This window comes from Pristiophorus japonicus, chromosome 9 (genome assembly GCF_044704955.1).
Source record: "Pristiophorus japonicus isolate sPriJap1 chromosome 9, sPriJap1.hap1, whole genome shotgun sequence".
NCBI lineage: Eukaryota > Metazoa > Chordata > Chondrichthyes > Pristiophoridae > Pristiophorus > Pristiophorus japonicus.
In genome coordinates, this window is record NC_091985.1 from 148874219 (window position 1) to 148886494 (window position 12276).

The 12276-nt window shown below is 44.4% G+C and overlaps 1 protein-coding gene across 2 annotated transcripts in view; it reads right to left on the reverse strand.

The window, feature by feature from the left end:
- Positions 1-12276, reverse strand: part of sash1a (SAM and SH3 domain containing 1a) — a 260951-nt gene that overhangs the window by 83371 nt on the left and 165304 nt on the right. For both annotated transcript variants that reach the window (XM_070889949.1, XM_070889950.1), the window contains exons 5-6: positions 6903-6943; positions 2845-2934 (exon numbers count right to left, since the gene is read on the reverse strand). In XM_070889949.1, the coding sequence (XP_070746050.1) occupies positions 2845-2934; positions 6903-6943 (131 nt within the window). The remainder of the gene's footprint in view (positions 1-2844; positions 2935-6902; positions 6944-12276) is intronic.

Here is a 12276-nt window from a genome sequence, read left to right on the forward strand (position 1 = left end):
TGCAAAGTATTCATTAAAAACTATATCACATCTTTCGCCTCCGTACTCAAGCTTCCTCCATGGTCCCTAATAGGCCCTACTCTTTCTTCAGTTATCCTTTTGCTCTTTATATATTTATAAAACATGTTTGGGTTCTTCTTGCCAATATTTTTTCATGCCCTCTCTTTGCTTTCCTAATTTCCTTTATAATTTCACCCAGCACTTTCTATACTCCTCTAGGCTTTCTGCAGTATTGAACTCTCGGTATCTGACATATGCTTCCCTTTTTTGCCTCATCCTACCGTGCATGCTAGTGGACATACAAAAAATTATTTAAAAGGCTAATGAAATGTTGGCCTTTATTTCAAGGGGGCAGGAATACAATGGGGGGGGGGGGGGGGGAAAGTAATATTACAGTTATATCAAACTCTAGTTAGACCCCATTTAAAATATAGAGGTACTGCGTTCAGTTCTGGGCACCTCATCTCAGGAAGGATATACTGGCCTTGGAGAGGTTCAGTGCAGATTCACCAGAATGATACTGCGGCTAAAAGGGTTAAATTATGAGGACAGATTACAGACTAGATTTGTATTCCCTTGAGTTTAGAAGATTAAGGGGTGATCTAATTAAAGTCATTATGACGATTATAAGATTTGATAGGATAGATCGAGAGAAACGTTTCCTCTGGTGGGAAATCCAGAACATTTCATTAGCTTAAAATTCAAGCTAGGCCATTCAGGGGTGATGTCAGGAAGCACTTCTTCACACAAAGGGTGGTGGAAATCTGGAACGCTCTCCCCCCAAAAGCTTTGAGACTTGGTCAACTGAAATGTTGAAAACTGAGATTGATAGAATGTTGTTAGATCAGGATATTAAGGGTTACGGAATCAAGGGGGTAGATGGAGTTGAGATACAGATCAGCAATGATCTAACTGAATGGCGGAACAAGCTCTAGGGGCTGAATAGCCTACTCCTGTCCCTATATTCCTATCAGTCTGCGCATTTGTGATTGGCTACGCTGGGCATTGCCCTTCCCAGCCCACTGCATTAGTAACACTGACGGCGGGAATGGGATCCCTGACACCCGGCACCATTGAGACATCGACGACCGGATATACGTTGAATGACGCAGTCCTGTCGGTCAGACTGAGAAGTTGTGACTTGGAAGGATCCAGTGGCACAGAAATCTAACTCTGTGGTCACCTTCAAAACCACTGGCAGATGTCCCGTCTTTGTTGCGGAAAGGTGTTGGTCTGAAGATTCGGGGCTAACCCGTGAGATGCCTCTTGCTTGCACACGACACTGGGTACAAACACTTCAGCTGCAGTGCTCCCAGTAAACACTTCAGCACCTTGCTATTTTAATTGTCGTTCTGTTCAATCTGGTCAGACTGACACTTTGAGTAGAGGCGGACAAACAGGATTCACTGTAATGGCAGCTGAATTGATTGCAAATTTGTAAATCCCTGTCTCTGTAACCACCTCCAGCCCTAAAACCCTGAGAGATCTCTGCGCTCCTCCAATTCTGGCCTCATGGGCATTCCTACCTGTCAACTCTCCACCACTGGTGGCTGTGCCTTCAGCTGCTTGGGCCCTAAATTCTGGAATTTCCTCCCTAAACCTCTTCACCTCTCTCTCTTCCTTTAAGATGCTCCTTAAAACCTACCTCTAACCAAGTTTTTGGTCACCTGTCCTAATGTGGCTTGGTGTCAAATTCTGTCTGATAACGCTCCTGTGAAGCGCCTTGGGACGTTTTACTATGTTAAAGGCACTATATAAATACAATTTGTTGTTGTCGATACCCTGTGAATGGCTGCTAATTGAAATTTCAGTGCCCCAATGCTTTTTCTTTCAGGACATCTTCAAAGAATATTGACTGGCACATTCCAGTGAGCAGTCAGTCTGAAGCCAGCAGAGAGACTGGGCTAGAGTGAGCTCTGTGGTGTGTATCACCATGAGATGTAAGCGGTGGTTCAAAATCAGTTATATATATTGGAGGGGGTTAGAGGAGGACAAGGGTGTTTATTGTCCTGATTTCGAAGAGAATAGTATAGTTTGTCACCTCTGTAACTACAATCCTTGTACTGCATCGTGTTCATTTACTTGTTTAATGTTAAATAAATCTGTCTGCTGCTTCACACCGATCCTCAGTCTGTTAAGCGGATATATTCATCTGTCTACTGATGATCATGTATCACACATGTGGTATATTCCAGTTAGCCGGACTACGATGATGGGGGAAGGGTAGTCTCAGTTTGACCCTCTGGTCATCTAAAGGTACACTTTGTAGCAGATGAGACACCCACCAGCAGGATTGGGGAGTGGCACTGAACCCCAGGAATTATCTACTGTAAAATACCCAAGGAGGTAAAACTCTTTTTGCTGTTGTGTTTGACGCAATTCTGTGGATACAAAGTGGATCTGCCACAATCACCTCAAACAGGTCGGGTTGCCAAGCAACGTTCCCGTCAAGCTGCGTGGTCGCGCGTTCTGGAGGTCCCGCACAGGCTTCACAATGGGAATAACCGCGCGTGCACGAAAAATTGAATGGGCTGCACAGCCAGTTAAAGGGCCCACACACCAAATCAAAATTACAGGGAACATTGTTGCCAACTATTCCTGGAGGTTTCATCACATGATCTCCCGCCTCCAACTGCCCCAATGAGTTTTCCAACCCCGATGATTTTTCTCCCAAGCATTACTCAGAGAAGTGTCCAAGAGATGACTCTTTAATTCCTGAAAATTTCAGGATAATCCTGGAGGGTTAGCAACCCGACCCACAGGCCATTAGCTCAAGTTCCTGCTCCATCACACAGTTGGCACAAGTGCAAGTCCAAGTGAAAGCTCCTCCCAAAACAACTTTACCTTTACACAGTTCCCGCACTGCACTCCCTTTCTGTGCTTTCCGAAAGCCCTGCCAAAAGGATTTATTTTTCTTTTTCCAGTCATTACTTCCTGTAAGGAGAACACAAAATAGTCAAACACTGTTGAACTGTTTCTCCATTTTTTCTTGAACTAATCTTAACATTCTTCAACTCCATTCACACAGAAGGTTTCATACTTTTTAATAAAATAAGATCGTATCCTGTGGCTTCACTGGTACACAGCATACGCTGGCCCCAGGATCACTATGTCCGCAGATTACCCTGGCCTCGGGCCCCAGGAGCACGGTGTCCGATGTTTACCCAGACCCCAGGAGCACAGTGACCGATGTTTACCCAGACCCCAAGCCCAGGAGCAGGGGTGTCAGATGTTTACCCAGGCCTCAGGCCTTGGAGCACAGTCTTCGGTGCCTTGCTACACCAGTTCAGAGTGCACTTAAGGGTCAAATAATGTTGGTGTGGGACTGGAATCACATACAGGCCAGACCAGGTTAAGGAAGGTTTCCTTCCCTAAAGAACATTAGTGAACCAGTTGGGTTTTCCAACAATCCAACAGCTTCATGGTCAATTTTACTGTTACCAGCTTTTTATTTCCAGACTTTTAAAACTGAATTCAAATGCTCACACTGCCACGGTGGGAGCTGAACTCACATTCTGTGGCTTACTCGTCCAGTAACATAAGCACGACACTACCCTAATATTGGAAGATGGAGAGCATTAACTGGATTAAAGGTCAACTTCTTACTCCAGGTTTAAGTGCATTATGGTCACACGTGAGAACCATTAACCTCCTGCTCTCTTCATCCTTAAAGGAGATTGACTATCGTGTGCCCCCATGTATCGTCTCTACCCGCTCAACCGCAACACTGGGTCAGGCCAAGAAGCACTCGGGGCTGGGTTGAGTCATGAAGCTTTCATAGGAACAGGAGTAGGCCATTCACCCCTTGAATCTGTTCTACCATTCAATGAGATCTTGGCTTATCTTTATTTTACAGGATTGGGAAGGAGGCTGGGACATACAACTCCATCCACCCACCTTGGCTCTATATCCCTTAACACGCTTGGCCAGCAAAAATCTATCAATCTGAGATTTAAAATTATTAATGGAGCTCGCATTTTTGTGGGAGAGAGTTCCACACTTCTACCACCCTGTGTGTGAAGAAGTGTTTCCTGCCTGCTCTCCTGAATGGCCTGGCTCTGATATTAAAGTTATGTCCCCTTGTCCTCAGCTCTCCCACCAGTGGAAAAGGTTGCTCTCTACCCGATCAATTCCTTTCAAAATCCTAAAATCCTCAATCAAATCACACCTTCACCTTCTCTATTCCAGGGAATACAAGGCTAGTTTATATAATATCTCCTCATAATCGAAACCTTGGAGCCTTGGTAACATTCTGGTAAATCTGTGCTATACTCATTCCAAGGCCAAATTATCCTTTCTAAGTTGTGGTGCCCAGAACTGAAAACAGTACTCCAGGTGTGGTCTAACCAGTGCCTTGAATAGCTACAGAAAAACTCCTCTCCTTTACATTCTAGTTCTTTAGAAATAAAGACGAACATTCTTTCAGTGTTGGGTCAGTAAGCACTCCAGACTGGGTCAGATTGGGAAATGAATAACTTGCATTTATATAGCACCTTCAATATCCCAAGGCATTTTACAGGATTGGGAAGGAGGCTGGGACACAAAGGGGAGTTGGGTCAAATAACTAAAGACACAGAGGAATACATTTTGAAGGGGCTTTCAAGAAAGAAAGATTTGAAAGACTTGCATTTCTATAGCACTTTTCAGGACCCCAGGACATCCCAAAGTGCTTCACAGCCAATGAAGTACTTTTGAAATGTACTCACTGTTGTAACATAGGAAACACGGCAGCCAATACACGCACAGCAATCTCCTACAAACAACAATGTGATACTGACCAGATCATCTGTTCTTTTTTTTAAAATTAATTTTGATTACGAGATGTAGCAAAGTGGCTAGGGTTAGGAGGAGATCTCCAATGCAGGGCTGTGCAGTCTAAAGGCTGCGCCTACAATGGCAGAGCAGAGGAAGAGACCAAACAACAGAGCAGAGCGGAGAGGCAAACCAGGCCATAGGTGGTTGTAGAGGTTTGGTTGTAGAGGCTGGAGCGATTTGTGAGTAAGGTTAAGGATGTTGAAATCGAGTTGCTTGGAATGGGGACCCAGTGTAGGTCCCAAAGACAGTGTTACATGTGAGCAAGACTATGGGCCCAAGTTTCCGCCCCCTGTAAAAACGGCGGACCTCCATGAGGTGTACCAACTTTCTAGAATAAAAAGGGCGCCGAAAAGTTACCTTCTAATTTTCCGAGCTCCTCAGGACATCTTTGACCTCGGCGTAGCCAGCACAAGCGGTGGGGGGCGGAGCCAGGACCCGGCACTGCACATACGCGCTAGAGTGTGCGCGCATGTGCAGTAGCTCCTCGCAGCCCGAATCTCTGTGACGCTGCATGGGAGGGGCCTGAAGCACGCCGCCCCTAGCCCTGGCTGAATGGGCTCCCCGGGCATTGAAGGTGTGCTTAAATAGGACTTGGGCTTCCTAGAAACACCCACCTCGATTATCGCTGGGATGATGATCAGTAACATGGCAGAAAACTCGCACACAACTCCTGTTGACAGATGCAGCTTGCCCCATTTAACAAGACTATGTTCTGCCTGTGAGAAAACACTCCAGGTCAGTGGCTGATACAGACTCGTGACTGAAAAGCTCAGATGTGGGACCTGCACGATATTGATGACTCTGAGCTGGACTTGGGATCCACGTCTTTGAACATTCTCTGACAACCACAGATTTCGGCAAAGTAAGATGACACTTCAAGACCGCATCCACGGGGAGCGTGCCTAGACTGGGGAAGAAATGCCCTGCTTTTATTCCGGACTGGTTGGAATTCTAAAAGTGGAATCTTGCAATCTGGAAGCACCAAATTAATAAACACCTAAATTAATAAGTGTCTAGGTATAAAATACGCCAATTCCGGTGTGGGCTCCAGTGAGCAAGGTAGGACTTCTAATTTTTATTATTTGATTTAGCGTTCATTTATTGTTATTTAAAAATTATGATGGTTTCCATGCATCTTTATGGTTAAAAGTGAAATGTTTAATGCTTTGTAAAATCCCCTAACTTCCCTTCCCCCCCTATCTCTCGCTGCCTGCGCCTAACTTATAAAGTGTAGGCAAGGTTTTTCTGAGCGTACAAAAATGTACTCTTACTCCATTCTAAGTTAGTTTGGAGTAAGTTTTCACTGCCTAAACTTGCAAAACAGGCGAAAGTGTCTGGTAACGCCCCCTTTGATAAAAAAAACTATTCTAAAATGAAACTATTCCAACTAACTAGTATTGGAGCAAACTAAATGCCGAGAATTGCAATTTCTAAAATACTCCATACTAAACTAGTTGCTCCAAAAAAATAGGAGCAACTCAAGCTCATTGTGTGGGACAGATATATAGAAAGAGTAAAATAGATATAGATAGAGACACACCGAGATAGATGTAGACATAGTGACACACACAATCATAGAGACAGGCAGATAAATATAGACAGATAGAGATAAGAGAGAGATTAACAGGTGGGTAGATAGAAAAATAGGTAGAGAAAGAGACATTGGTATAGATATTAAGTCAAATGAACAGATATTTTGACTATAGGTAAGTAGATGGATAAATAGAAATAGACAAAGACAGATGAATAGACAGATAGATGATACACAAATAAACACAGATAGATAGGTAGACAGACAGACAGACAGACAGATAGGAGAATGACAGATACATAAATAGATAGATATATACATAGATAGATATAGATAGACAGATAGATGGATAGATAAGAGAAATAGGTAGATAGCCAGACAGATTGAGGAATAAAGATAATTAGACAGATAGATAGACAATTAGATACACCGGCATTTAGATAGATAGACAGACAGATATGAAGATAGATAGATAAGTAGATAGATAAAGATGGAAATCTGAGGATCTTTTAGTCCAACAATTTAACAGCAATGTTTAGAACAAAATAATACTCACCGACAAATCCATCCTCCGAGCTCGACTTGCAAATCAAATGTCTGTTTAAAAAATACAAGTGTGTTAGAATGCAAGACATTTTCGTGTGATTAAAGGAAAAGAGTTGTATAAGTAAATTCACAAATAATAAGAACCCCCAGTTCAATGACTCTCTACTGAACAACTCTTTTCAAGCACTGGGGCTTTGGATTGAGATCCGGCGCCCATTTCTGGCTCACGCAGAACCTGAGCGGCAAGGAGTTATTGACTGATGGAAGGATCAGGACAGACTGGGAGTCGGGCCGTGTATGACTTGCAGCATGAATCTAGCAGGCAAATAGGCCACCAAAACCATTCTGCACATAAGGCCAACACTTTCAAAGTGATGGATAATTCAGCTGCCAGAACATTGGATGCAAAGGCCAACAGGACAGCAGCTGGACGATGATGGGAACAAACCTTCCAACTCCAAGTATCTGGCATTGTGCAGCTCTAAGTCATCATCATAGGCAGTCCCTCGGAATTGAAGAAAACTTGCTTCCGCTCTTGAAGTGAGTTCTTTGGTGGCTGAACAGTCCAATACGAGAGCCACAGACTCTGTCACAGGTGGGACAGACATTTGTCGAGGGAAGGGGTGGGTGGGACTGGTTTACCGCATGCTCCTTCCGTTGCCTGCGCTTGACCTCTTCACACTCTCGGCGTTGAGATTCGAAGAGCCCAACGCCCTCCCAGATGCACTTTCTCCACCTAGGGCGGTCTTCGGTCAGGGACTCCCAGGTGTCAGTGGTGATGTCGCACTTTATCAGGAAGGCTTTGAGGGTGTCCTTGTAACGTTTCCTCTGCCCACCTCTGGCTCGTTTGCCGTGAAGGAGCTCCGCATAGAGCATTTGCTTAGGGAGTCTCGTGTCTGGCATGTGAACTATGTGGCCTGCCCAGCAAAGCTGATCAAGTGTAGTCAGTGCTTCAATACTGGGGATGTTAGTCTGGATGAGGACACTGATGTTGGTGCGTCTGTCCTCCCAGGGGATTTGCAGGATCTTGCGGAGAAATCGTTGATGATATATCTCCAGCGACTTGAGGTGTCTTCTGTACATCGTCCATGCCTCTGATCCATACAGGAGGGAGGGTATTACTACAGTCCTGTAGACCATGAGCTTGGTGGTAGATTTGAGGGCCTGGTCTTCGAACACTCTTTTCCTTCGGCGGCCGAAGGCTGCACTGGCACACTGGAGGCGATGTTGAATCTCTGCATCAATGTCTGCTTTTGTTGATAAGAGGCTCCCGAGGTATGGGAAGTGGTCCACGTTGTCAAGGGCCGCACCGTGAATCTTGATGACTGGGGGGCAGTGCTGTGTGGTGAGGACAGGCTGGTGGAGGACCTCTGTTTTAAAGATGTTAAGCATAAGGCCCATGCTTTCATATGCCTCGGTGAATGCATCGACTATATCTAAGTAAGGAATGGCAAGATGCTAACTGAGTGAGGCACTGGCAGAGTGCTTTTGCTCCGAGAATGTAAGGAAGTGAATTAGGCCAGAACATGAGCTTGGTGCTGAGAGAGAGCGGGGTTGAATCTGGAAGACCGGACAGATATCTGAGAATTAGTTTTAATTAATGATACCTAAAGTAACACAGAGTACATTAAAGGCAGGATCAGGAGGAAACGTTTCTGGGAGATACGTTGCAGAAAATGGTCACCCGACAGATAGAGAGGCACAGCGAAGCAAAGGGAGGGAAGTGTGAGAGTGCCCACAGGGGGAGGGGGGGGGGGGGGGAAGGGACAGGGACAGGAACAACCAGCACAGGGAAATCCCATGTGTCTGGACTTGTCCAATAGGCAGATCTTGACACCTATCAGGGATGCACATCAAGAGACCAGGGAGGGGATTCAAGAGCAACAGCTTAGCACCAGGGACAAGGGTTGTTTACCCATGGGGAAAAGAGACACACCAGCCATGGGAACAGGTAGTTGCAGTGGTTCTATAATAATAGCTTGTTGAATGCTGTGCTGTGTCCCAGTGTGAGGGATATAATAAGACAGGTGGAAAGGAAGAGAAACCAGTAAGAATAGTGGTTAACATTGGAAGCAATAGCATGAGAAAGCGTAGTTTGGACTGAAGTGCAAGACCTTGATTGGGGGAGGGGCGTGTGGTGCAGGGAAGGAAGCTCCCAGTCCCAAGTGTTGGATAAGTTTAGGAGAGTAGATTAGGCAATGTGGTCAGACTGATAGTGCAGAAGGGAAGGCTTCAGATTCCAAGGACGCGGAGACAAATTGTGGGGTTGCAGGGGGAAGCTGTACAGATGGGTCAGGCTGAACCTGAATCAGAACAGAGAGGGTAAATAAGGTAGTGGGGAGAGCTGAAATTAATAAGGCAGAGGGAGGACATACCTGGCAACAGGCAATTTAAACCACAGGGGCAAATAGAAAATAATGACATAATATATGAAGAGGTCAAAGGTGCAGAGGAGATTTATTAGAATAATACCAAATATGAGGGACTTAAGTTATATGGAGAGTTGAGAGAAACTGGGATTGTTCTCCTTAGAGCATTGTAGGTTAAGGGAGAATTAAGAGAGACGTACAAAATTATAAAAGGTTTCGATAGAGTAAATAGGAAGAAACAGTTTCCACTGGTGCATGGCTCGGGAACCAAAGGACACAGATTGAAGATAATTGGTAAAAGAACCAGAAGAAAGATGAGGAGAATTTTACATGACAAGTTATGATGATCTTGAATGCGCTGCATCAAAGGGCGGGAGAGCCCAGTGTTTCACTAAAAGGGGTAAATATAGCCCAGTGGTCCAACCGTAGCTAACAACAGAAGTTAGAGATAATATTTGATCAAAGGAAGAGGCTTATAATGTTGCTAAAAACAGCAGTAATCCTGAGGATTATAAGGAATTCAGCAAAGGAGGACCAAGAAATTGATAAAGAAAGGGAAAATAGAATACGTGAGTAAACTAGTGAGACATAAAAACAGACTGTAAAAGCTTTTATCGGCATGTTAAAAAGGAAAAGATTAGCAAAAGTAAATGTGGGTTACTTACAGACTGAGACAGGAGAAATTATAATGGAGAATAAGGAAATGATAGAGAAATTAAACAAATACTTTGTGTCTGTCTTCACGGAAGACGGCGCAAAAAACCTCCCAGAAATAGTGGAGATCTAAGGGTCTAGCGAGAATGAGGAACTGAAAGAAATTAGTAATGGGAAAAAAATAGTATAGGTTGGACCTCTCTGGTCCGGGACTCTCTGGTCCGGAAACATCCGTGGTTCGGTTTTAGCTGGGCCTGAGGGAGAGGCGGGTTTATTTTTTTTAAAGTTTTAATTGGCTGGAGCGGCTGTCAGTCAATGAGTGTGTTCGGTGATTGGCTGGAGCAGCTGTCAGTCAGTGGGTGCGTGGGTGCTGAGGGAGCCGCCCACAGGCTGCCAGCACACACACAGAAGCCCGCGTGCTGACGACAGGTACCATGTAAGCGTGACCTCCCGTGGTTTGGAAAATTCTCTGTTCTGGCACCGGTCAGATCCCGAGGGTGTTTGGAGAAATTAATGGGACTGAAAGCCGATAAATCCCCTGGACCTGATGGCCTACACCCTTGGGTTTTGAAAGAGGTGGCTATACAGATAGTGGATGAATTGGTTGTCATCTTCCAAAATTCCATAGATTCTAGAAAGGTTCCTGTGGATTGGAAGGTAGCAAATGTAACCCCATTATTTAAGAAAGGAGGGAGAGAGAAAGTGGGGAATTACAGACCAGTTAGCCTGACATAAGTAGTAGGGAAAATGTTAGAATCTATTAAGGACGTGGTAACAGGGCACTTAGAAAATAATAATAGGATTGGGTAGAGTCAACACGATTTATGAAAGGGAAATCATGTTTGATGAATCGGTTGGAATATTTTGAGGTTGTAACCAGCAGAATAGATAAGGGGAACTTAGTAGATGTGGTGTATTTGGATTTTCGGAAGGCATTCAATTAGGTGCCACATAAGAGGTCATTAAACAAAATTAGGGCTCATGGGATTGGGAGTAATATACTAGCATGGATTGAGGATTGGTTAATGGACAGAAAACAGAGAGTAGGAATAAACGGGTCATTTTCGGTTTGGCAGACTGTAACTAGTGGGGTTCCGCAAGGATCAGTGCTTGGGCCTCAGCTATTCACAATCTATATCAATGATTTGGATGAGGGGACCAAATGTAAAATATCCAAATTTACCGATGATGCAAAGCTAGATGGGAATGTAAGTTGTGAGGAAGATGCGAAGAGGTTTCAAGGGAATATAGATGGGCTAATTGAGTGGGCAAGAACATGGCAAATGGAATATAATGTGGAGAAATGTGAACTTATCCACTTTGGTAGGAAAAATAGAAAAGCAGAGTATTTTTTAAATGGAGAGAAATTGCGAAATGTTGGTGTTCAGAGGAATCTGGGTGTCCTTGTACCATGAATCACTGTAAGTTAATATGCAAGTAAAGCAAGCAATTCAGAAAGCAAATGGTATGTTGGCCTTTAAAATCATAAAAAATTATGACACAGAAGGAGGCCATTCAGCCCATCGTGTCCGTGTTGGTTGAAAAGGAGTTACCCAGCTTAATCCCATCTTTCAGCACTGGGTCCTTAGCCCTGTAGGTCACGCCTCTTTAAGGCACATCCAAGTATTTCTTAAATGTGCTGAGGATTTCTGCCTCTACCACCCTTTCAGGCAGTGAGTTCCAAACCCCCACCACCCTCTGGGTGACATTTTTTTCCCTCATCTCCCCTCTAATTCTTCTACCAACTACCTTAAATCTATGCCCCCTGGTTATTGACCCTTCTGGTAAGGGAAATAGGTTCATCCTAGCCACTCTATCTCGGCCCCTCATAATTTTATACATCTCAATTAAATCTCTCCTCAGCCTCCTCTGTTCCAAAGAAAACAACCCCAGCCTACCCAATCTTTTCTCATAGCTAAAATTTCCCAGTCCTGGCAACATTCATTGTAAATTTCCTCTGCACTGTCTCTAGTGCAATTATATCTCTCCTGTAATGTGGTGACCAGAACTGCATGCAGTACTCAAGCTGTGGCCTAACTAGTGCTGTATACAGTTCGAGCATAACTTCCCTGCTCTTGTATTCTGCGCCTCAGTAATAAAGGAAAGCATTCCGTATGCCTTTTTAATTACATTATCAGCCTGTCCTGCTACCTTTAAGGATCTGTGGACATGCACTCTAAGGTTCCTCTGTTCCTCCACACCTCTCAGTATCCTCCCATTTATTGTGTATTCCCTTGCCTTGTTGCCCCTCCCCAAATGCATTACCTCACACTTTGCCAGAGTGAATTTCATTTTCCACTTTTCTGCCCAACTAACCAGTTAATCGATATCTTCCTGCAGTCCAAAGCTTTCCTCCTCACC